The 26,826-nt window shown below is 41.9% G+C and overlaps 1 protein-coding gene across 5 annotated transcripts in view; it reads right to left on the minus strand.

Moving 5' to 3' along the window:
* Positions 1-26,826, minus strand: part of CNTNAP4 (contactin associated protein family member 4) — a 277,455-nt gene that overhangs the window by 175,063 nt on the left and 75,566 nt on the right. For all 5 annotated transcript variants that reach the window (XM_083403660.1, XM_083403659.1, XM_083403662.1 and 2 more), the window contains one exon: positions 2,124-2,317. In XM_083403660.1, coding sequence (XP_083259786.1) covers positions 2,124-2,317 — 194 coding nt within the window. The remainder of the gene's footprint in view (positions 1-2,123; positions 2,318-26,826) is intronic.

The raw sequence follows: 26,826 nt of genomic DNA on the forward strand, positions 1-26,826 counted from the left end.
GTCCCTGCTCCTGCCCACCTAGCAGTTCGAAAGCATGTCAAAGTGCAAGTAGATAAATAGGTACCTCTCCGGCGGGAAGGTAAACGCCATTTCCGCGCACTGCTCTGGTTCGCCAGAAGGGGCTTAGTCCTGCTGGCCACATGACCCAGAAGCTGTACGCCGGCTCCCTCGGCCAATAAAGCAAGATGAGCACCACAACCGCAGAGTCAGTCACGACTGGACCTAATGGTCAGGGATCCCTTTACCTTTACCTTACCACAGCAACTGGCCCTCAGGAAAGTAAGGAGAAAGCAATAGCTGTGCCTACATCAGTGAAAAGCTAAGGCCAGGATAGAGTGCCAACAGTCAAAACCAGCCCTGTCCTCATTCGAACAGTAAGACCCTGCAGCTCATATTATTGGACGCTGAATTCAGGAGAGTATTCTCCACTGTTCATAATCAATACCTCTTTAACGGAATTAACAGGGGGAAAACATATAAAGTTAATTTGAGCTGAGTTAATCTCTTGCAAAGATTAAATGAATCCCCTTTAGAAGGGCAAAGTCTTTTACAAAAATATGCAATTTTTATCATTAAGTACAGCTGTTGCACCAGAAAATTGGAGGCTGGTCAAAAGTATTTAGACTGAAAAGATAGAGAGGCTGGTCTCAAGAATTATAGATTGGCAAATCATTTTCCATTACCATGAATAATAGTTGAGGGAATGGTTAGGTGTGATGCTGCGAAGGACAATTACAAATGATAGAGAAATTCAGCCCAGATTGGTAGAAAAAACTACCTCTGACAAATGTTTCAATAGGGCCCTGTTAATAAAATATAGCAAAACAGAAATTCTGTCTTGGCATCAAATATGTTCCTAATTATTCTCTAAAAAACATGTAATATCCACTTAGAATAAGAGGGTAATGAATCCTAGAATGAACTCAGTATTGAATGCAGACGTTTCTTTTTTACTGACACTCACATAAATATTTCATTTAATAATGTCTACATAAATGATAATTGTTTTATCCAAAATACATATCCTATCCAGAGAAAGATATTGCTTGCATAATATGATTCACAACATAACTATGACCTTACGTCCTTCATACAGGACAGAGAACAATGTCACTTCAATGAACCCTCTGTGTGTCATGTTCAGGTAGCAAGGCCATGCGCATCAGAAGCTATTGAATTAACTTCTATTGCCCCACTTTCCAAAAGAATGCACAAGAATGCAGACTTTCCAAAAGAATGCATGTAAATTGTGTGCAGTTTTGCTGTAATATACACATTGCTCGGTGCATCCCCTTTAAAAAAATCCACAACAATATGTGTGTACATTTTATCTAAAATACATATTTTTGTGCCTCCTTTTTCAGACCAAAACTGCATCACAAAAACTAAAGAAGTGCAGAATTTGACTGGTAGCTGCATTCTGATCAGCAAGTTCCAGAATATCAAATTGGCTCAGTTCACTGTGAAAAGTGGACCGAATAAATGGGGTTCAGATAATGTTTTCTTGGGGTCCTTGGCTTACGTCACATTCCTAAATGTGTCTATTCAGAACTAAGCCCCACTGAGTAAAATGGGAATTACTTCAAGAGAAGTATATAGGATTCCATATATAATGTATATAAAGCTTTATTTATATTTTATATATTGTGTGCTGCAAGCACAAAATCATATCTGTTGTTATAGGCATCCACATAGTTCACTGGGCAATGTTGCATAAATCTAGTTTTACTGAACTTTGGCTTTGAATTTCGAAAACATCAAGATTTATATTTATTTTCTAATGTTTTAGACTAAATCCACTACACACCCAATATAGACCCTGTGAGAAAACAGTAAAGTTATTTTTCTTCTTTCCAAAGCACAATAGTTAATTTTTTTTTAAAAAAATGTGCAAATGGCGATATACACCTTACATATTTTCCAGGGTAAATAAAATATTTGTTAAATGAACAAAAGGTAGAACTCTATCCAATCTATATCTTACAGAGGGAGATTCACCTCTGTTTATTCAGAAATTTCAAACTTCCTATGTAAATTAGCCTGATGAAAAATGGCACAGAAATGCACACAAATGTGATTACCATACTGAAAACATTGTCATGCTTGTCACTAACAGAACATACCCAAATGCTTTCCTCTTGACGATATTGCTTCCAGTTCCTTCCACTGTCACTAAACATCAGGAGGTAGCTTGTTACCCAGTCGGAACTCCCGTATCCACCTTGGGTAGCCACTGCGGTAATTTCAGTCCTCTCGCCAAGATCAATCTGCAGCCATTGATATTTATTTGATATGAGTGGAGTCCAGCCACCAGCACCTTTAGTGGTAAATAGAACAGGGAAAATATTGGAAGGAGAAATTAGTTCAGAGTGGAAGAATGGAAATTTTTCTATCATCTATCTATCTATCTGTGGAATTTATGACACTTAAATGCAGACCTATATATATCCCCCGAGAATTTACAGCAGTACTGATAACTATAGTATACATTGCACCTGATGCGAACATCAATGAGGCAATGGGTCTTCTGCATGATGCCATTAGCAGGCAACAAGGCAAGTACCCCGAGGCTGCATTTCTTGTATGCGGAGATTTCAACCAGGCAGATTTGAAAGTGGTCCTACCTAAATTCTATCAACACATAAAGTGTGCAACCAGGGGAGAAAAGACTCTGGACAGGCTGTATACAAATGTCAAACAGGCCTATAAGGCCGAACCATTGGCACATTTAGGCCAATCTGATCATGTGTCCCTGCTCCTGACTCCTGAATATATCCCATTGAGGAAACAGACTCCAGCTATAAAGAGGGACATTACAATATGGCCAGCTGAAGCATCCCAACAACTACAAGACTGTTTTCATGACACCGATTGGGAGGTATTCGCCCAACAGGATGTAGAGACTCACATTGAGCAAGTGTTGGACTATATTAGGTTCTGCACTGACAATGTAACACGGAGGCGCCGGATAAAGATCTACCCAAACAGGAAGCCCTGGATGACAAGGGAGGTCCAGGGGTTGCTAAAGGCAAGAAATACTGCCTTCAGAAGTGGAAATAAGTCGCTGTACAGCTCAGCTAGAGCCGATCTAAAGAGAGGTATCCGTGTAGCAAAGGAGGCATATAGACAGCGGCTGGAGAATCATCTACAAAGTAACAACACCAGGCAGGTGTGGCAAGGTGTACAAGAATTAACAGGGTATAAATCCAAGGACTCCCTGGCAGACGGGGGAGGGGCATCCCTCGCTGAGGATTTGAATGCCTTTTTTGCCCGTTTTGAAGTAACATCTGCAGCAACACCTGCTGAGGCTTTACCAACACCACCACCACTCCCTGTGAAGGCTTTGCCATCATCACCACCATTACCATCATCAGTACAAAGGAATGTAGTAGTCTCTGTGGAAAAAGAAGAGATGAGGAAGGTGTTGAAGGGAATCAACCCAAGGAAGGCCACAGGGCCAGATGGGGTAGCTGGAAGGGTATTGAGAGACTGTGCAGATCAACTAGCAGGAGTTTTCACTGGGATTTTAAATCAATCCCTAGCCCAGGCTATTGTTCCATCCTGCCTAAAGTCCTCTATTATCGTTCCAATAGCAAAAAAACCTAACCCGGAAGATCTGAACGATTTTCGTCCAGTAGCACTCACACCTATAATCATGAAGTGCTTTGAAAAGCTGGTACGAAATTATGTCATTGCCTGCCTACCAGAGGGACTGGACACATTCCAATTTGCTTATAAAACAAAAAGATCGACAGAGGACGCTGTGGCGATTGCCCTCCATGCTGTCCTTGCACATTTGGAGCAGCGGGGGGGTTATGCCAGACTGCTTTTTTTAGATTTTAGCTCGGCATTTAATACCATTCTACCACAACGTCTGATGTCTAAACTGGAAGATCTGGGGCTTCCGTTATCACTTTGTGGGTGGATATTGGACTTTTTGTCAGACCGCCCCCAGAGGGTTCGGTTGGGCCCTTATACCTCTAATATGCTTAAGACTAACATAGGAACACCACAGGGATGCGTGCTCAGTCCGCTCCTTTATATTCTTTACACGTACGATTGTGTCGCTACTCACCCTAGTAATAGGGTTGTCAAATTTGCAGATGACACAACCGTGATTGGGCTCATCTCTGAAAGGGAGGGTGAAATGGATTATAGAGATGAGGTGGAGCGGCTGACAGAGTGGTGCAGAGCTAACAACTTGCTCATAAATACAAGGAAGACAAAGGAACTTGTGGTGGACTTTAGGAGACAGAAGAGCAATGTCCAGCCACTTTTGATTGATGGGGTCTGTGTGGAGAGGGTAACAACGTTCAGATTTTTGGGCATTGAGTTACAAGAGGATCTGTCCTGGAGTGTCAACACAAGGGGGCTTGTGAAGAAGGCGCAGCAGAGACTGTATTTTTTGAGAATACTAAGGAAAAACAATCTTCCGCAGAAACTGCTGCTTGCCTTCTATCACTGTGCCATTGAGAGCGTGCTTACTTATGGCTTATGTGTGTGGTACGGAAGCTGTACTACCCAGGACAGGATGGGGTTGCACAGGGTTGTGAAGGCAGCAGAGAGCATTGTTGGCTGCCCACTCTCCACCTTAGAGCGGATTTACGCCACAAGGTGCCATAGGAAGGCACTGGACATAGTAAAAGATCCATCGCATCCTGGTCACTGTCTCTTCGAGCTCTTGCCGTCGGGACGGAGATACAGGACGATGAAGACAAGAACAAGCCGTCTTAAGAACAGCTTCTTCTCCAGAGCGATCTCGGCCCTGAATGGGAAGCCCGGACTTTGAAAGTCATCAAATCTCCTTTGCTGTATTTTACTATATTTTTTAATTGGTGTTTTATATATTTTACTATATTTTCTTAATTAGTGTTTTTATGGAGCAGCCAAGTAATTTCGTTGTCCCCGAAGGGGGCAATGACAATAAAGATATTATTATATTATTATTATTATTATTATTATCTATCTATCTATCTATCATCTATCATCATAATAAATAATAATAATAATAATAAAATAACAATAATACAATTTTATTTCTATCCCGCCCTCCCCAGCCGAAGCTGGGCTCAGAGTGGCTAACAACAGTAAAAGTAACACAGTTTACAGAAAAACACAATCAGTTAATTGAAATACATTCTAAAATCAATTCATTCTAAAATCAATTCAGAATCAAATTAGTGGCAACCATTGGGCTACAGTTCTATGAGGATTACAGACACACAAAGCCTCAAGGAAAACTGTAGTTGACACAAAACTGAACTGCTGATTGAAACTTATATATACAGAAACTTGTATATATACAGAAACCTATCTCCATAAAAATGTGATATAAGGGACATGAGTGGCGCTGTAGTCTAAACCACTGAGCCTTTTGGGCTCGCTGATCAGAAGGTTGGCGGTTCGAATTCCTGTGACGGGGTGAGCTCCCATTGCTCTGTCCCAGCTCCTGCCAACCTAGCAGTTGGCAGGACTGAAAGCAAGATGAGCATTGCAACCCCACAGTCGCCTTTGACTGGACTTAACCCTCCAGGGGTCATTTACCTTTTAGCTTATAGAGTGGTACCTCGGGTTACAGACGCTTCAGGTTATAGACTCCGCTAACCCAGAAATAGTACCTCGGGTTAAGAACTTTACTTCAGGATGAGAACAGAAATCATGTGGCTGTGGTGCAGCAGCAGCAGGAGGCCCCATTAGCTAAAGTGGTACCTCAGGTTAAGAACAGACCTCCAGAATGAATTAAATTCTTAATCCACTGTATAGTGGTACCTTGGTTTACAACCATAATCCATTCCGGAGGTCCATTTGTAAACCAAAAAAGGTTGTAACCCAAGGCACACTTTTGCCAATGGGGCCGCCAAAAAAAATTTGTTCGTATTCCCCAAAAAATGGGTTGTAATCCAAAAAAAAGGTTGCAAACCAGGATACACACTTCCGGGTTTGACGTGTTTGTAATCCAAAACGTATGCAAACCAAGACGTATGCAAACCAAGGTGCCACTGTAATGGATTGCCAGAAGGACAGAAAACCAGTATTTTGAACATTGTACCTAGGCAAGGCTAGACCAGCTACTCTTAAAAGTTTATTAAAGAAGCTCTGACTTAAAAGTATTCTGCCCACCCCCCCATGAGAATGAACCCTGTTGTCCTGTTCATTTAAACCCAAACTACCCCCTTGCTTCTCATTTGCTTTAAGGAGAAACATTTTTGAATGGATTCAAATAAAGCAAAGCCACTGCACATTGCTGGGAGTTCGCTTTGTTGTTTTCTCCTGGAGCTTCTCGGGACTGAAACGGAAGTTGATTTCTCTGCCAAGTCAGGAATATTAGTTCTGCCGACTGACAAACGTAACAGCTGTGCTCAGATATAACAATAAGCCATTGTTTATCATTATGAGAACAAGCTACACTGAGCCCCGAGCTTGCAGACTCCGGCTTCTTTACCATTCCCCACCAAGGCTACAAAAAGAAGAACGGAAGCTTCTATTTCCATTTTAGATTGACTATAGTTTAGTGTTTTCAGTTTCATAAACAGTGGTTTGAAATTGGCCATTGTAGCCTGACCACCATAGTTCAAGCACTGGCAACTTCATGACTGGATTACTGCATTGTGCTCTGTTTGGGGCTGTCCTTGGCTTGGTCTGGAATCTCAGGTTGGTGCATAATGGGACAGCCTGACTAGAAATGGGAGCACATGACCAACTATTACTGATCCAGGTTCAAGGTCCTCACCTCCCCCCCCCCCCCAGGTTCTTCAGATTGGAGTGTAAGTTTTAAATGCCCCCCACCCCATCCCCACAAAGCAACACACAACCGCAAAGACTCTAACACATTTATTTACAGTGGTACCTCGGGTTACAAATGCTTTGGGTTACAAATGCTTTGGGTTACGGATTCTGCCAGAATCCGAAACCAGGGAGAAGAGTTGGTGGAGGAAGATTGGAAGAAATTTAAAGACTATTTACAGAAATATTATAAAATTAATGAATGTTAGAATGATGTTGGATTGAGGTTAAGAGGCTTTTAGTAACAACGGTACGAACATGGAAAAATGGAATGTTAACAGATGAAAACTTAAAGGCATAATATATTAAGACCAAGATAAGGATAGGATAGAGGGAAAGGATTTGCTGAATAAATAAATCGAACTGGAATACAAAGAGGGGAGGTGTGGGGAGGTCCAGGAAGTAAGCAAATGCAGGATATATTATGAAAATGGAATTGTTTTTAACTGTTTTTTTTTATTTTTGTATTTTTCTTTTTTGTTATGTGAAAATCTTAATAAAATATTATAAAAAACAACAACAAATGCTTCAGGTTACGAATTCCACTAACCCGGAATTAGTTGCTCCGGGTTGCGAACTTTGCCCCAGGATGAGAATGGAAATCGTGCGCCGGAAGCGCAGCGGCAGCGGGAGGCACCAGTAGCGAAAGTGTGCCTCAGGTTAAGAACAGTTTTGGGTTAAGAACAGACCTCCAGAATGAATTAAGTTCATAACCCGAGGTACCACTACAGTTACTCCACTGTGATCATAATAGGCAACATCATATCTAAAAAGATCAGACATTTGCATGGAGATAGATCTGGAATAATTTCCATGTAAAAACAATAAGTCACATCTCAACATATGTTTAAAAAATATCCTGAGCTTATACTTGGAGGTAACCCTATATTGTTGTAAGCAATTGTAATGAAGTTTACACATGGAGGTTAACATTAAATAAGTGAAGAGATGTCCCCTCTTTGTGTGTATATACATATATATATATATATATATATATATATATATATATATATATATATAATGAAACAGCTCTTCCCAAGCACCCTTTGCCTCTGATGAGGTACCAGAATTGCTTTTGGATGCTTTTTAAAGGTGAAAGCTATTTAAAAGAGGGAAAGCCATTTAAAGGTGAAGTACCATGACAACTTAGTTCAGGTAAAGTATTCGCTTTCTGAAGTATTGGAGCTCTTCGAGATACTTCATCTCCAAAATATGCCACACATTTTTCTCTCTTTCTAAGGCAGAAGTAATCACTTCATTTGGCCTACGTTCCCTTCGAGCGTGCTCCTCCCTTTTACATCAAAGGAGCATAATTCACACAGAGTCTTCAAGGAGCGCATTTGCATAATATGCATTCAAATAAAAAGAAGAAGGTCCTTCTTTCAAGTTGCAAGCTGACTGCACTGCCTCACTGCCTTGCAGTTAAAGATGTGCAGTGCATACCTGTGCATGTCTACTCAAATGTAAGTCCTCCTGAGTTACTCCCAGGTAAGTGTGTACAGGATTGCAGCCTTAAATACAGACTTAATGGCAGCATAACGTTCTTCAGAGCCAAATCACTTCTGTCACAACAGAATGCACACAAATCACATTATTATCTTACTGGGTTTTCCAGAGAGGTAGCCCTATTAATTTTCCCCTTTTGTGGAAAAGAGAGGTTCAGCTGGAGCCTTCATTATACACCTTTAGGATCCATGCAAAAACTTTCCTCTTTAACCAGCCTTCAGCTGATTGACATTCGATGCCCTTTTGAAATGTGTTGGGCAGAGGGGATTATCAGGTTGTTCTGTTCTTGTTTTTATTATGCATTTTGTGTTTTTATATTGTGATTTTATCTTGTGAACTGCACTGAGACCCGCCAGTATAGGGCGGTGTACACAGGGCCGGCTTACCCATAGGCGCAAGGGGTGTGGGCACCCGGGCACCAGGTTCTCAGGGGCACCAAGCCGAGAGTCTGGGGTCAAGATTTGGAGTCCGGGAATTGAAGAGCCAGGCCAGTTGACATCCGCTGCCGAGCCGAGCCGAGCCGGTCAGAGCGCCACAGGCTTTTCTGCTGCAGGCGCTGAGGTGGCCCTTCTGCGCACCTCGGATTGGCCGTCGAGAGGTCCGCCCAGCACACACATGCTGCTTACACGAGGCGCCCAGCTTCCCTCCCAAGCCTCAGCGGGAAATGGTCTCCTCCCACAGCGGCATGGGAGAGAGTTGCGTGCCCCCTCCCAAAGCTCAACAACTCTGAGCTGCCCCCCTGAAAAAAGTTCAACAACTTTCGCCTCCCCCCAAAAAATGGGGGCTCTGGACAGTTTTTTGCACCCCCACACTGCATATGCTAAAGATGGCCCTGGGCGTACAAATTTTATTATTATTATTATTAATTTGCTCCAGGAAAGTAACGGCAAATTGATCAAAGTAGACTGGTCCATGCAAACTTATGCTGTGATAAATCTGTTAATCTTTAAAGTGCCACAATACACTTGGGGAACAAGTCCCATCAGTGAAAGCCTTGCATGAAACTTGTGCAATGGGACTCCTCCACTCCCCCCCCGTACCCCCCCCCCCAATGGCTCTGATGAATTGGGAGAAGCACTAAAATTGCATACCGTATTTTTCACTCCATAAGGTGCACTTTTTTCCTCCTAAAAAGTAAGGGGAAATGTCTGTGCATCTTATGGAGTGAATGTGTGGTCCCTGGAGCCAAATTGCCCAGGGGCAAAAAGCAGATAATGCTTTTTTTTTTTTTTTTTTTTGAAAGAGGGAAGTGCTGTTGAAACAAAGCCACTGATCGGCAAGCAATCGGGAGGGAGATAAGGCTGCTGGTAAAGGAGGCTGCCGGGGGGAGGGGGGAGGTAAAGACAGCGAACTTGCAAGGAGAGGAGACAGGAATACTTAAACAAGCAATGAGGAGATCAATTAGAAGAAAAAGAGGAGCAAAAAACTGCTCCAGCTAAGGAAAAGACACTAAAGCAAACAAGAGGGAAGAGGGTGTTGAAAGGAAGCAGCTGATTGGCAAGCGATCAGGAGGGAGATAAGGGACTCTAGAGATAAAGGAGGCTGCCTGGGAGGGGGGAGGTAAAAGCCCATGGATCCTCAGGATTTTTGCATTGGGTCACCCCAAATTCACCACCAGATCACATAGCATGTTCATGACTACAGCCTGCACCAAAAAAAATCACACACTCACTGTTTCGTGAGGCCACAATGGTGCAAAAATGTGGTTACAAAGCACAGATCCACATGGATTCTCAGGATTTTTGCATTGGGCTACCCCAAACTCACCATCAAATCACATGTCTGTGGCCACAGCATGAGCCACAAAAATCATACATCCACTGTTTCGTTCAGAATATTTTTTTTTCTTGTTTTCCTCCTCTAAAAACTAGGTGTGTCTTATGGTCAGGTGCATCTTACGGAGTGAAAAATACAGTATATGGTAGAAGAGGAAGGACCTTTCCATCTGGCAAGCTGCACTGTTTGTTCGTTTGTTTTTACTGAATCTAGACTAAAAATTGCTTCATCTTTTTTCTTCCCATGAATTGTTACTAACAGTAAGTGCTCTGTATTTGGCAGAGGGTTGCACTCAACTAACTTTTACTCAGAGCAGAGCAACTGAAATTAATGACCATGACTCATGTAGGTCCCTTAATTACAATGGGTCTAACTCTGAGTAAAAGTTATTTGAATACAACCCACTGTTTCTGATAATACAGTGGTGCCCCGCAAGACGAATGCCTCGCAAGACGGAAAACCCGCAAGACGAAAGGGTTTTCCGTTTTCAGAGGTGCTTCGCAGGACGAATTTCTCTCTCTTTTTTTTTTTTAAATAATATTTTATTTTCCACATTCAATAAACAAAAAAAAAACAAATCGACAAACACATCAAAAGGAAAAAAGCAAAAGAAAAACAATACATACATTGTACAAAGACAAATAAAAAAAAGAAAACAGTAAGAATAAAAGAATTAAAAACAAATATTGTATCATTGTATTCTTCAGCATTAACTTAGGTCTGCGACTTCCCCATGCCTTCCCACTCTGTATTCTAGGTCTTATATTCTGGTAGTAAACTCTTTCCCTCTGGCGTATCTTTGGTTCAGATTAATATTATTGTCTTATTTATCCTTACATTTCCCTATGTCTTATTAAATATACTTTCTTTAACATTGTCATTTTTATAATAACATTCTTTTACATTCAATCTGATAACCTCAAACGTTCGTAATTTTATAATGCTTCTGTAAATAGTCTTTAAATTTCCTCCAGTCTTCCTTCACCATCTCTTCTCCCTGCGCAGGACGAATTTCTCTATGGGCTTGCTTCGCAAGACGAAAATGTCTTGCGATTCTTGAGGGGTTTTTTCGCTCCCCACCCCCTTTTTCTAAGGCACTAAGCTGCTAATAGCCTTTTAGCAGCTAATCCGCTAATCCCTTAAGCCTTTAATAGCCGCTAATAGCCGCTAATAGCCGCTAAACCGCTAATAGCGCTAATCCGCTAATAGGGTTGCTTCGCAAGACGAAAAAACCGCTAGACGAAGAGACTCGCGGAACGGATTCTTTTCATCTTGCGAGGCACCACTGTACACATATTGGTGATGCTAGATTCATAAATGATGCTCTATTTCTGGGACTTGGTCGAAACATCTACAATCAATGGTAGACAGAGCTCCAGGGATCATAATTCTCCTTCTGCAGTTAGTAAATGGGGGTCACCTCTGTCAGCATCCAGTGAACATTGGCTAGATCAGTGTGACTGAGGACTAAAGAAATTAATAAAAGATCTGTAGAGGCTTAAATAATTGTTTAATCAATAAACACAGTCAAAACAATGAATAGCTTTCATATAGCCATCAATAACAGCTCCAGGTCAGATGTTTGCAACTGACACATCTGTGATTTACTTCTCAACTGTTTAATAGCCTTGATAGGCAAGTTTTAAAAGGAGAAGACTGTATAATTTATTTGAGTATATTTAGATTCCACCTTTCCTTCAAGGAGTTTTGGTCAACAAGCTTGAGGCACAGCCCGGATGTTTGACTAACAAATAATGACTGACCCAAGGTCTCCCAAGGAAGCTTCTTGTCTAAGTAGAGATCTTGAATATACGGAAATAAAACATAAAAGGGATTTCTTGCAAAATTAGGGGATTTAAAAATTAGCAGATGGAAATGCACAGCGCAAGTGTACTCTCTGCACAGGCAAGTGGGGTGTCAGGCAGGATCACTGGGATTTCAGTGATGGAAATAATAATAATAATAATAATAATAATAATAATAATAATAATAATAATAATTTATTATTTATACCCTGCCCATCTGACTGAGTTTCCCCAGCCACTCTGGGCGTCTCCCAATCGAGTGTTAAAAACAATACAACATTAAATATTAAAAATTTCCCTAAACATGACTGCCTTCAGATGTCTTTTAAAAATATGATAGCTGCTTAATTCCTTGACATCTGATGGGAGGGTGTTCCACAGGGCAGGTGCCACTACCGAGAAGGCCCTATGTCTGCTTCCCTGTAACCTCATTTCTTACAGTGAGGAAACCGCCAGAAGGCCCTCAGAGCTGGACCTCAGTGTCCGGGCAGAACAATGGGGGTGGAGATGCTCCTTCAGGTTTGCAGGACCGAGGCCATTTAGGGCTTTAAAGGTCAGCACCAACACTTGGAATTGTGCTCGGAAACGTACTAGGAGCCAATGCATATATCCACTATTTGACTATTGATTCAAAACCCTACAATGTATGCTATATAATTGACTTTTTATTTCTGTTCTCGGTATATCGTATTGTGGTTTTATTGCTATGGACGATGGCTGACGCAAATAAAGATCCATTCCTCCATTCAATGATGGAAATGATGTAAAGTGGGGGTTTGTCCCAGCAACATAACTGAAAGGTCAACAATTTGTTTGTGTCTGGATTTCTACTTCTTGAAATATGGCAACCCTATGCCAGGTGGGAAGAGGCTGGTGGCAGGTGAAGAGACTGGAAGGACTAGGTTATTCCATGTTGCACTGACTGTTTTTAGCATACCCATAGCAACAAGCTACTGCTTTTAGTGAACAGCTGAAACAGCACATCCCTTTTTGAAGACTGCACAATTAGATATGCATACCATTTCCACTTTATTTTATTTTTATTATTTTTTGAGAGGGGGAATATGGGCAAATTTTACCCACTGTGTGGAGGCAGGACAGAAAGGACTTTCCTTCACTCACAAGACAGTATATGGCACCCCCAATCTTTTAGTACCATGTGTCCCTCCCAGAAAAAGGTGGTATGGAAAGAAGCAAGGATCAATTGCTTGTGCTAAGCCATGGAGAAGATGGGGAAATGGCAACTTGCTTCTATTGCTTATTCTGTGGCTGTAGATTGCATCTCCTTCATAATATTTGCTCATTTTTTATGCTTTTCTGTTAGTTATTTTATTGTATCCATTCATTTTCAATCTAGATTAATTGCTTATTTGAAAATGAAAATGAAAGTGACCTGCAATAAAAGGCTTTACAAAACAAAAGCATAGGAAATAGTAATAAGAATACTGTCGTAGCATTGGGGTGTCTGGGATCCTCCTCAAGCTTTTGTTTCTAAGATGGGATTCATAGAAAAAGAAACTGCTACAACATTCAGTCCAGTCTCTTTGCTAAGTCAATGGCTTTCTAACTAAGTCTGTCAAGTAACTCCTCACATGTCTAAAGAGAACAGTTGACTGGTTGCCACAGAAACTAGTAGCTGGAAATGAATTGGCTGAATGGGGCAGGCCTTCCTCTCTCCCCTAGTTGGAAGTGATGTCTGGTGGAACAGACCTGGAGCCAGTCTCATTTTGGTCTGAGCTGGGAAGAGACTCTGTGTTGTATGCAGAACTCTGCAGGAGCAGCCAATCAGGCTCCTGGATGAAGTGAATCAGCAACCTGATTGGCCTGCAGGAGCAGCCTGGAATTAGCCAATCACGCAGGGCCCACTGTGTAAATAATATATATATATATAGCTAGACGTTTTGGGGCAAGTTTCATTCATTGCTACTATGAGCTGAATAAAGAGCATGAAATTCACACTCAACTCCGAGTATATTTCAAAAACTATATATCAAAAAGACATCACAGTCTCCACTGACCTTCATTCTAACCTGAGATATGTTCTGGCAGCCCTGAAAACCCTCACTGTTTGGAGGAGACTGGGGTGCACATAACAATACTATTCCAGTTCACAAAAGCAGAATAAGCTAGAACTACAGTATTCTAGTTCATAAAACATAAGTATCATGGAGCAGCTGTCCAGGACATGTGGCACCATCAAAAGAGCCTGCCTGGAAGAATGCAGATGACACCAAACTGGGAGGGGTGGCTAACACCCCAGAGGACAGGATCACACTTCAAAACGACCTTGACAGATTAGAGAACTGGGCCAAAACAAACAAGATGAACTTTAACAGGGAGAAATGTAAAGTATTGCACTTGGGCAAAAAAAATGAGAGGCACAAATACAAGATGGGTGACACCTGGCTTGAGAGCAGTACATGTGAAAAGGATCTAGGAGTCTTGGTTGACCACAAACTTGACATGAGCCAACAGTGTGACGCGGCAGCCAAAAAAGCCAATGCAATTCTGGGCTGCATCAATAGGAGTATAGCATCTAGATCAAGGGAAGTAAAAGTGCCACTGTATTCTGCTCTGGTCAGACCTCACCTGGAGTACTGTGTCCAGTTCTGGGCACCACAGTTCAAGAAGGACACTGACAAACTGGAACGTGTCCAGAGGAGGGCAACCAAAATGGTCAAAGGCCTGGAAATGATGCCTTATGAGGAGCGGCTAAGGGAGCTGGGCATGTTTAGCCTGGAGAAGAGGAGGTTAAGGGGTGATATGATAGCCATGTTCAAATATATAAAAGGATGTCATATAGAGGAGGGAGAAAGGTTGTTTTCTGCTGCTCCAGAGAAGCGGACACGGAGCAGACACGGAGCAATGGATCCAAACTACAAGAAAGAAGATTCAACCTAAACATTAGGAAGAACTTCCTGACAGTAAGAGCTGTTCGACAGTGGAATTTGCTGCCAAGGAGTGTGGTGGAGTCTCCTTCTTTGGAGGTTTTTAAGCAGAGGCTTGACAACCATATGTCAGGAGTGCTCTGATGGTGTTTCCTGCTTGGCAGGGGGTTGGACTCGATGGTCCTTGTGGTCTCTTCCAACTCTATGATTCTATGATTCCTATTTCTGAGCTGGGGTCAGCTGTGTTTTCTTTTGTTTTCTTGGATTTCCAGATACTGAGTTGAATATGTAAAAATCAATGTCCACATGCATTACATAGTAAATAAGGCTGAATGAAACGATTCTTAATAAAATGACAAAAGGGTCACTTTTAAAAAGTTTTTAAATGCGAAGTTGCTTCTGGGTCTCATCAGCACCAAAGTACCAGGAAGGAATACGGGATCAGAAATAGTATTTCAAAAGCAAATGATGAAGCAGAGGCAAAATCAATAATGATTTTCAACCTCTTGGCATTCCACTGTAAATGACAATCTTTAGATTCAGGGCAAGTCACAAAAACGCCGGCTCATTTCAAGGCAGAAGGTCTAAAATGAAAATGTCTCAGAGTTACTTTTCACAAAAAAACACCTTATTTCAACTTTCATCCTGATATTGACCAGAGGCTCCTCAAGACAGTTCCTCTGGGCAACAGGCCATGGATTTTCATGTTAATCAAACTCGGAAAGCTTCCTGTGAATCAACGATTCAAAGTCATGAGGTTTGATATCTTTTCCTAGCACTGAAGCTGACAGTGACCCATCCTTACCTGTAGAGAATTCAGAATCAATGTACAAGTATCTAAATTGAAGAATAAATGAAACACCCCGATATTAGCATCTTCTGAATCAATGCAATATTGTAAGTTCTTTGCCTGCACAAAGTTTCTTATATTATAAGTATGGTATGCTGCCATACTGAAAAATATCCAGCAATTAAGACTCTCCAAAACCTAGTGTTTCTTAATTTAAGGATTACATTACTTTGAACCAGAACACAGGAGTAAAATTGTTTATCTGTAATTATATGTATTTATTCTCATTCAGCTTTTTTATTTGCTCTTTTCCCACTAATCTGTCCTTACTTTGATTCTTTGCAAAAATCCTAATGCCAATAAAGAGCTCAGTTTCCAGTCTTCCTGCCTACCTGCTGTTTACTTAAGTAGCATGTGAAGGATAGCATCAGCTACTTTTAATTTTCAAAACATGAGGACTTGAATGTGTGTCATGTCTTGCTACATTCAGGTTTTTGGGTTGTTGACAGTGCTGCAGCAGTCACGGTACTGTTGACTCTGGAGATGGGCAAATGCCCGATTGCGATTGCATTATGTTGCCATTAGTCTTGGCATAGGAACTCCTTTGCATAGTGGGACTTGCTTGTATTACTATAAAAATGCCTTGTTAAAGGTCAGTTTTGCTAAACGTATGTGCGTTAATAATAAAAACAAAGCTACAAAAATGGAGTGAAAAGTTAGGGGTACAGATAACAAATTATATATGGGAGTCAAGAATAAAATCAATGGAAATAGCCTCTATGGATCTAAGACTAAGATGTATTCAACAGAAAATAATCTGGACTCCAGCAAAACTATACCAGAAGAAAATAACAAGTGCAGACAACTGCTGGAGATGCGGGAGTAAAAATGCAAACTTAGTACATATGATGATTAACTGCCCGATGATAAGATCATTTTGGTCCAAGGTGAGGATATTTATAGCAAGAGTAATAAAAAGAAGTTGTTATTTAGGGGAATTGAATTTAATTCTAAATTATATTCTGGAAACGTGGGAGATTTCAAGGGGTCCAAAAAAATGGATGTACCGTGCTATATTAGAAGCAAAAAAACTTGTTTTGATGAATTGGAAGAGCCGCAAAAAGATTCCATTGAGCACATGGGTTGATAATATGGACAAACTAGCTACATACGAACGAATTGCATGTCGACGCATAATAAGAATGGATAAATATGAAGAAATATGGAACGAATATTTAAGCGATAAGGCAGATAGATAGTGGTGGGAAGTAAGGGGAGGAGAGAGAGGTGGGGAAATATTGTTTAAAAAAGGTGTATATCATTGTATTCAAATCTGAATTGTCAAATTGTGTTATTATTGTTATTATGGTTTTTGTTGTATGTGTCTTTTGCAGTTGTTGTTTGTATTGAAATTGAAAAAATGATTAAATAAATTAAAAAAACAAAAACAAAGCTACACTCCCCCAACCTTGCTCCTACATAGTGTGCTCTCTCTGTGTGTGAGAGAGAGAGAGAGAGGGAGGGAGGGAGGGAGGGAGAGAGATGGCTCAGAGGCTCTGATCACAAAGAAAATTGATGGGCTGTGCCTAAACCTTATTACCACTTCAGAAGATCACGTTTAACAGAAAATACTCATAGTTGAAGCTTATCCCTTACTGCACCTGGATAAGAAGCCTTTGCACCCTTAGAAAACTTTGGGTTCAAGCTGTACTTGTAAACACATATTTCCGTATTCTGCTTTCTGTATATAGTCCTTTACAGTAACCCTGAGATGAAATGGAATTCTTTCAGAATCAAAGAGGCTAAATGTGCAGATAAAACACTATATCCGCCATCTTTAATAAATTGTTGTTATTATTCTCCATATAGTAGGAGAAGCAGCTTGTATGTATTTTCTGCAACTATTGCCAATTACTATTTACAAAGCCAAAAAACAAACAACCCCCCAATTTAATCTCCCTCTCTGTTTTCTTTGCTTTATTTCCTTTCAGTTTCAGCACCGTAAATAAAAGTCACCACCAAATTAGACATATCGTTAATTATGTGAATGCAATGGCTATGCATGCCTATCTTTTTGGTGTGTGCGTGCAAAGAGCAGCCTTGGAGGAGTCAGAGTAACCTCAAAACAATGCAAGTGGGTGCAGAGGGTGAGTTTAACTCTTTCTCTCCCTGATACGGTTCTGGGGGGAAACAATTCTCCAACGCTGCAATTTGAATTTCATTGGAAGTCTCCAATTTCACCAGTGGGAAATTTCCCTGAAATGCAAATAGCAGTTTTGAGGAATAGACTTTTCCTAGGACCATGGCAAGATGATAGTTTCCCAGCCTACCCAATTGTTTCTAAGCTGCTCGGGCTTTCTCAAAGCTGCTATTTACTGTATTACTTTAATTTATTCTTACAATTAATGATATCTGGAGGTTGCCCCATAGTTTCATTGAAAAGGATCTTCTGCCCTCAGTGTAGCACCATTTGTAGGTTTTGCCGATCCTGCAATGGCCCTGGGAAATAGTTGCCAAACTTTATCCTTCTAGTAGACGCTTAATATTTTTAAAATAAAGCATCTTCTCTTGAGTCCAAACGTCCAGCTTCATTAATGTATGCCAGCCATTCTAAAACATCTAATATATTCAATAGTCTCTTTTCAACCATCTTCTGTAGGTCTATGTTATACAGAGAGTGTGGGGGGAGTGAATGTATTAAAAAAAACCCAACCCCAAACCCAACACTGTCTCTAGTAACTGGTAGGGTGTTATTTGTTGTCTATGCCCTGCAAACAACATAATACCTTGCAAACAACTAAACCCGAGGAGAGCTGTTCAACTAAGTTTTACTCAGAGTACACCTACTGAAATTAATGGACCCAACATAGTAATGTTCATTCATTTCAATGAGTCTCCTCTGAGCAAAACGAAGTTGAATACCACCCATGGAATTGAATTGGCTAGAAGAGTAAATATAGAAACAAAACCTTTAACAGCAAAGGTTTGTATTGGTTAATCATCTTTCTACTGTGGTCCATTCTAAGAAGATCTATAGCATGAGTCATATTGGTAGCATGGGAGAGAGTATAGCATTCATCTTTATTCCTTTTTATTTTTCACATCAGTGCTCAAGTGTTTTGAGGCCATCTTGAGTGCTAACCTTGTTTCCCTCGAGGTTTCAGTTCCTTCTAACAAACAACTTCTGCAATTTGAACTCCCTAACCAACTGATTTCCTTTTTCCTTTTCCTTTTTGATGGCTTTTGATCTGATTTCATTTTGATGTAAATTCAGACCCATCACTCCATATATATTTCTTAATACTGAAGATAAAAATAATGACTAAAAGAAAGAAGATGAAGTAGAATCTCTCTCTTAATCAGTTACAGTTATTGATTTCCCCCCCTTATGATTGATTTGTAGATTCTATTGACTTTTTGCTAACTATTTGCAACTGTTGATCCCTTACAGGAGGGGTAGGCCCAATCAGCACCAGTCAATAAGATCATTGGTCAGGGATGATGGGAATTCTAGTTCCACAACATTTGGAAGACAATACCAGCACTAGATTTAGGGTGCTGCAATTAACCAATATACACCTTTGCAGTTCCGCCCCAAAAGGACGCAGAGCTGAGGAGGCACAAAGTTGAGAAGATCCATAATCGAGAAAATCCATTTGGGGGCATCAAATGTTGATCTCGCACAGGGTGCCATATTACATAACATTACCAAGTCCGCTCCGGCACTGTGTTGACTACCCTTGACTTACATGATAGGTACTTAAAAAAACACAAAAACCCATTATTTTTTGTGCTACTCAGACCATGACTATGAATCTTATTTAACTGCTTACAAATTAGTTTCAGCTAAAACTGTTTCAAGCCCTGCATTAACATGGCCAGCAGCACTTCATTCTTCATTCTTGCCATGTAGATCATTGCAAGTCAGTGGAACATTACACATCACATTCGGGAGTCAGTGAGACTTATATGGTCAATAGGTTGACCTGCAGAATTGGGCATTTGTGGATGTGCAGCAGTGCCCACATGGACAAAGTTCTTGGTGGTAAGCATATCCACATGATGATAGATAGATAAATAGATAGATAGATAGATAGATAGATAGATGATAGATAGATAGATATAGATAGATATCATCTTTCTTTATCTTTATATCGGGGTGCCAACTTGAATAAAATATGGGAGGCAGGTAAGCCACTCCCCACATAATCAATCAGATGATACAGTGCACATAGACCATTTGAATGGTAATACCCATCAACTTGGGGGGAGGGCGGCTCCCTCAAAAATTTTATGGGGGAAGACAAAAGGAGCTCAACTCCTAGGATTTGGTTCCTATGATCTATATCTCTATCTAGCACACACGTGCGCGTGCACACACACACACACACACAGAATTAAATGCATATTTCTTATGTGTTGCAAAAATATGTGCTTATGAATGGGTTATGATTTTTTGTCTTAATACCTTGATCCTAAATATATGACTTAGAAGCAAGTTTCATGTTCTACGATTCCAGCATAACTATATTACGCTTGAAATATGAAAACCAGAAACACTATTTTTTTTAGATACAATACACACATTAAACAAAATGAAAGCTAGACCAGCACAAAGGACAATGGCACCTCTAGCATACACAGTCTTTCTATATGCATTTATATACATTTTGACTTGGCAAATATTTCCTACAGTGACATCTAAGAGGAAGCCGTCTTTTAAATAAAGCCATAGATGATTTCACTCTTGGATTACAGGGATTTCCCATATGGATAGAGCCAATGAAGTGAAACAGTGCAGACATCAATTGATGCGTCTGGCACCAGATATTATAAAAAGATATTGAAGTGCGATTGAAGCAAAGCTGTTGTGAAGCAAGACTTCTGAGGGTTTTCAAAAGTTCCTTCTTATGTTTAATGAAACTGATTAAATTGCAGTATCAGTGACAATTCCAAATTGCCAAAGCAGAAAAGCAACTACTTAGTATAGATTTTCTTCAGCTCTTAATGCCAGAACCATTCTGTTTAAGTGTCCATATGACAGCTACTGACTTGTCTATAAAGAAAAGTACTAATGCAAGTTCTCTCTAGAGTTCTTTTGCCTTACTGAACACCAGCAGACCTATTCATGCACTAAGCAGCGTACATCCCCTCTAGGATTAGAAAAGCATTCCAGCAAAAGATACCATCTCTATTCTCCTTCTGTGGCACGTTGAATGCTCAACACAAAATTGTAGGAACTTGTAATGGTTCTAGGGGTTTCTCGTGCGTAAGCCGGTGCAAACACCTGGCTGGATTGCCTGAGTGAACCTTTTCTGTCCGGACAGCCACTCACCCATGGCTGTCTCAATCGCTGGCAGAATCCGTCAGTGGGCGTTTCTTAAACTTCTTCCAGCAAAGAAGCTCTTTGACGCCTAGTCTTCTCCTACTCTCTCTGCGCGAAAGCCTTCTGCACAAGGAGGGCGTAGGCAGCGGAGGACCCCTACTCTCCCCGCTGGTCCCCGGCAAGGAGTCATGGGACCGCCTCGCCGCTTCCCCCATCTGCCCCCCTTCTCCACTGGTGCTACGCTGATTCTCTTCCCCAGAAGATGGGCTGCCTCTCCCAATCCCGGGACGCTCTCCGGAATCCCTCTGGAGTTTGCTCTCTCCCTCCGGCACTGATGGCAGTTCCCTGGCAGAACTTGAGGAAAATATGACACAATGCACAATTGTTATAGCTAGATTTAACAACGGGATTCATCATTTCTCCAAATACCAGACTGCTGCATGAACAAACACGTTGCATTACTTTCTGCTATATTAGCCTAGAATGTATTTCTAATGCCATGATTTGCCACAGGGAATGAATATTTGTTTTTCAACTGAGTCGCACATCCATCTGCATTCCAGCCTCCTCCAACTTGGTGCTTCTTAGATGTTGTTGGACTCTTAACTCCCATCAACTTAAGCCAGGAAGGCCAAAGGTCAGAGAAGATGGAAGCTGAAGTCCAAAATATTTGATAGGCACCTTGCAGAAGTTGGGCAACTGCTCAGGTTTGGAAACTGCACTTGTCTGATAGCATCTCTACAAGGAGCTCACTTGAAGCTCAGGTGTGAGCTGTATGGGCAGGGTGCAGAAAGAGGCATATAGAACCAGGCCAGCTGCCCTGCAAGTTAGACTAATAACAGCCTCTTACTCCCCCCCCCCCCCGCACTAGTTATTGCAGAATGTGCAATAAAATTGTGGCCTACTTTCAACCAATATACAAGTTTGGCTCTTTCTTCCTGTGGAACTATTTGCCCAGCTTTTCCTGGTGAGTTATCATCACCCTTCCTTTGCAACAATGCTAACTTCTCCGTGACTCTGGGGATTAAATATTTGCTCATTTTTTCACACAAATCCACCTCTGTTGCTGACCATAAACACAAAACATCCATGACAATGAGGACATCCTGTTTGGAACAGGAACAGGCTCATTGCACTCATTTCTGGGCAGCAAGCAGTGTGTGTGTATTTTCAAGGGGTGGACAGACTTCATTTTTGCTTACAACATTTTTGCATATCTCATAAGCTTGGCATGAAATCTTATGTCTCTGCCTTGTTGTTGTTGTTTAGTTGTGTCTGACTCTTCATGACCCCATGGACCAGAGCACGCCCGGCACTCCTGTCTTCCACTGCCTCCCACAGTTTGGTCAAACTCATGTTGGTAGCTTTGAGAACCCTGTTCAACCATCTCGTCCTCTGTCGTCCCCTTCTCCTTGTGCCCTCCATCTTTCCCAACATCAGGGTCTTTTCCAGGGAGTCTTCTCTTCTCATGAGGTGGCCAAAGTAAGGAGGAAGTATTGGAGCCTCAGCTTCAGGATCTTCCTTCCAGTGAGAACTTGGTATCTGCCTTAAAAAGGTAAAGGTAAAGGTACCCCTGCCCGTACGGGCCAGTCTTGACAGACTCTAGGGTTGTGCGCCCATCTCACTCAAGAGGCCGGGGGCCAGCGCTGTCCGGAGACACTTCCGGGTCACGTGGCCAGCGTGACATCGCTGCTCTGGCGAGCCAGAGCCGCACACGGAAACGCCGTTTACCTTCCCGCTAGTAAGCGGTCCCTATTTATCTACTTGCACCCGGGAGTGCTTTCGAACTGCTAGGTTGGCAGGCGCTGGGACCGAACGACGGGAGCGCACCCCGCCGCGGGGATTCGAACCGCCGACCTTTCGATCGGCAAGCCCTAGGCGCTGAGGCTTTTACCCACAGCGCCACCCGCGTCCCCTAAGGTATCTGCCTTATGCTGAGTCAAATCACGGACCAGATCTACATTTAGATCGGGGGACGTGGGTGGTGCTGTGATCTAAATCACTGAGCCTCTTTGGCTTGCTGATTGGAAGGTTGGTGGTTCAAATTCCCATGATGGAGTGAGCTCGCGTTGCTCTGTCCCAGTGCTGCCAACCTAGCAGTTCAAAAGCACACCGGTGCAAGGTACCACTGTGGCAGGAAGGTAAACGGCATTTCCGTGTGCTCTGGTTTCTGCCATAGTGATCCGTTGTGCCAGAAGTGGAAAGATGTCTGTGGACAAATGCTGGCTCCCTCAGCCTGAAAGCAAGATGAGCGCCACAACCCCATAGTCACCTTTGACTGGACTTAACCATCTAGAGGAGCCTTCCTTTGCCTTTACATTTAGATCAAAGTACAGTTTGATCTAAATGGCAATAGCTCTATATCGGATTAAGAAGAGGACTTCCTCAGTCATGGCATAAGATCTTTTCACTATTAATTCTGTGGATTGATCCTTGAACTGTCTGGATCCAATGACACAATTTGGGTTGCTAATCCTACCTGCCAACATGCAAATGGACAAATCTTTGTTAATAACTGTTGCCGTTAGGACACAGGAACTGTCCAGTACTAAGGTAGACCATTGATCCATCCAGCTCAGTATCGTCTATACTGAATGAGAAAAACTCTCCATGTTTTATGATGGGATGCATTCTCAGCCATATTTGAGGTTGCTGGGGATTGAACCACATGCCAAGCTCTATCACTGAGCTACCGCACTTCCACCAGAAATGCAACATTGTCAAAGTATTACTTAATCATGGCTCTATAACTGAGCACATGGGTCTAAATGGGGATGAAGGACACTTCCATCAAGGAGTTGCTGGAGAGCATATATGGATGCTGAACAAAGCCCAGAATCTTTGATTGCTTATGTTTGTTGAATAATATAGGGCCAAGCAAAATGTTGCAATACGTTTTCTACCGAGTGCTTGTTCTTGTATTGCACACTTTGCTTTTATGTTGCAAGAATGGTTTTGCTGTAAGTAAGTACATTTAATATCAACAAATTATTTATTCCCATTTGAGTAAATTGCATGTTGATGACCTCACAGTTTCTATGACTTCCTAAACTTTGCACACAATGATAAGGGCTCCAGCTTGCATAATGGACACACTATTTCAGGCCACTTCTGCCAACGGGTCCAGGTGTCCCTAGGGTGCAATCTGGAATTACTTTTTAAAAAAGGTAGAATAATGAATTATTGTACTTTTCTGTAAACCAAGCCTCTTGCACAAGGAGAGCCTTGTCTCTGGACTTGGTGTCAATTTCTGGATGCAAAATTCTACCGCAAGGTCAGAAACGCCTCCTCTTTGATTAAAAGACACCTGCCGCACATGAAAGGGCGTATTCAAATGCAACCTTGCAAATTAGACAACAGCAATAACAACCAACCCTTGCTTCTTACTTAGATCTGGAGCCATCCTCTTGGGTAATAAAAAAATACAATTTACACATCACTAGCCAGATGTGCGAATGCTTGCCCTGATTAGTGCATGTGTGAAATAACTAGATGAGATGCCAGTGAAACAGTACTGTTTTTATCTTTGGAAGACATCCTTGCTCAAACAGGAATTGTGTGAATACCTTACAGGGGGACATTGTGTGAAACAATGGGCAACACCATGCATCAATGGGACAGTCCACTGGCATCATTACAAAGAACTATAAAACCCGCTGTGCTTTTTGGCAAGTGCCGTGTCAGTACAGCATGGTAAAATAATGTGAACTGGGAGCTGCATATACAGATTCAGAACAGAGCTGAAATAGCCCTATTCATGTCTCAGATGTGAATACTACACTACCAAATTTGGCTGCTGCTACAGAAAGGATGGTTTAAATGTGTACTTGGCAATTGTATGCACCATCTGGTGAGAAGGCTGTAATCCATTTTCATCAGAAAAAAGGCTGGTAACCATCACCCATAAACTAGAGTCTAGACTACTGAAATGAGCTCCTTCTGGGGTTGCTCTTGCCAACTGTTCACAAGCTTCAGCGTCTCCAGCATCTGTGGTGGCTTCATACTGCCTTCCATCCAGGAAAAATTAAGGTGTTGGTTCAAAGTTTTGACCCATAAAGTCCCAGAAACCTTATACACAAAAGGCCTTAGAACAGGCATAGGCAAATTTGACCCTGCAGTTGTTTTGGGACTACAATTCCCATCATCTCTAGCTAACAGGACGAGTGGTCAGGGATGATGGGAATTGTAGTCTCAAAACATCTGGAGGGCCGAGTTTGCCTATGCCTGCCTTAGAAATTACTCCTTCCCCTAGATTCCCTCGTGCTATTCAATAAGATTAACATGTTAACTAGTAAACGTGTTATAGTTGTAGAAAGATGTTCTCAATGGCTCACAACTACATAGCGCCTTCCCATGGAGACTGGCCAGACCTGAACACCTTGGTATGTGGGATTATACCCATGTTATTGGGCTACATCTCCTATCTCCTTTGATCACTGGCCATTCTGGATGAGCTGATGAGAGCTGGGAGTCCAATAACATATGGAGGACTACAGGGGAGTCATGCTACAATTGTCACTTTGAGAGCTCTGCAGCTGAGCAGCATTTTGAAGATGCATCATCGTCACCAGGAAGAGGGACATGAACAGGGGTCAGCAAACTTTTTCTGCAGGGGGCCGGTCCACTGTCCCTCAGACCTTGGGGACACGGACTATATTTTGAAGAAGAAGAAAAAGAACGAATTCCTGTGCCCCACAAATAATGCAGAGATGCATTTTAAATAAAAGGACACATTCTACTCATGTAAAAACACACTGATTCCGGGACCGTCCGCAGGCCAGATTTAGAAGGCGATTGGGCCAGATCCGGCCCCAGGGCCTTAGTTTGCCTACCCATGGACAAGAACCTATATTAGTAGAACATCTTTCTTTCTCAGAGCTGCTAATGGGGTAAAAGTCCAGTTACATTTACAATAATGATCATTTTGAGTAAAATAAACAAATAAATCAATAAATCAGGTGACACTTTTCTTAACAATGCTTCAAAAAGCTTCACCAGACGAACTTTTATTTCCTCCCAAATCCTTCCAACTCCCCACATGCATTAATGGGGAATCACTCAAATGCTAATGTGCATACCATGCTCCCCCTAACACACACATGTTGGCTGCGCATTGTGCCAACATACGAAGAGGCTTTAAGTATGTATCAATATTTACACATAGAGAGGTGTGATCCTGGTCCACTCAAGATCCCTTTTGTGTGATGGATCTCCATCTTCATATTCAATGTACAAGTAAAACCCATTATTGTGAGTGTCAACTATAAAGGCAATGGGTGTCTGGCCACTGGGTGCAGTAGGGATGGAACTATGCCCACTGCACTCAGTGGCTAAACTCTATGTGGAAAAAGGAGAAACAAAATTTTTATTGAACTCTCCTCAGCTTTTCTACCTTCCTCCTTTGGATCTACATACTTTTCTAAGGTAGCCATGTTCACCACTACTCTCAAGGGAACAGTGAATGGAAGGAGAGCTCAAATACTCCACAGCCACCAGGGGAAGTCCACCAGGGCCATTATAGCACCCAAAGATACCACGCTGGCAATCCTGGCTTAGTTGGCTTAGGGAGGTTTTAAAAGTCCACCTTTGAGAGCTCTGGAGTCCACATTCAAGTCTGCCTCTGAAAAACTGTGGTCTAAACCATTGAGCCTTGGGCTTGCCAATCAGAAGGCGGGCGGTTCGAATCCCCGTGACGGGGTGAGCTCCAGTTGCTCAGTCCCAGCTCCTGCCAACCTAGCAGTTTGAAAGCACGCCAAAAATTGCAAGTAGATAAATAGGTACCACTCTGGTGGGAAGGTAAATGGTGTTTCCATGCGCTGCTCTGGCTTCAGTGTTCCACTGCACCAGAAGCGGCTTCGTTATGCTGGCCACATGACCTGGAAAAACTGTCTGTGGACAACGCCGGCTCCCTTGGCCTGTAAAGCGAAATGAGCACAGCAACCCCACAGTCAT

The sequence above is a fragment of the Podarcis tiliguerta genome (assembly GCF_965153285.1).
Source record: "Podarcis tiliguerta genome assembly, chromosome: 11".
Taxonomy (NCBI): domain Eukaryota; kingdom Metazoa; phylum Chordata; class Lepidosauria; order Squamata; family Lacertidae; genus Podarcis; species Podarcis tiliguerta.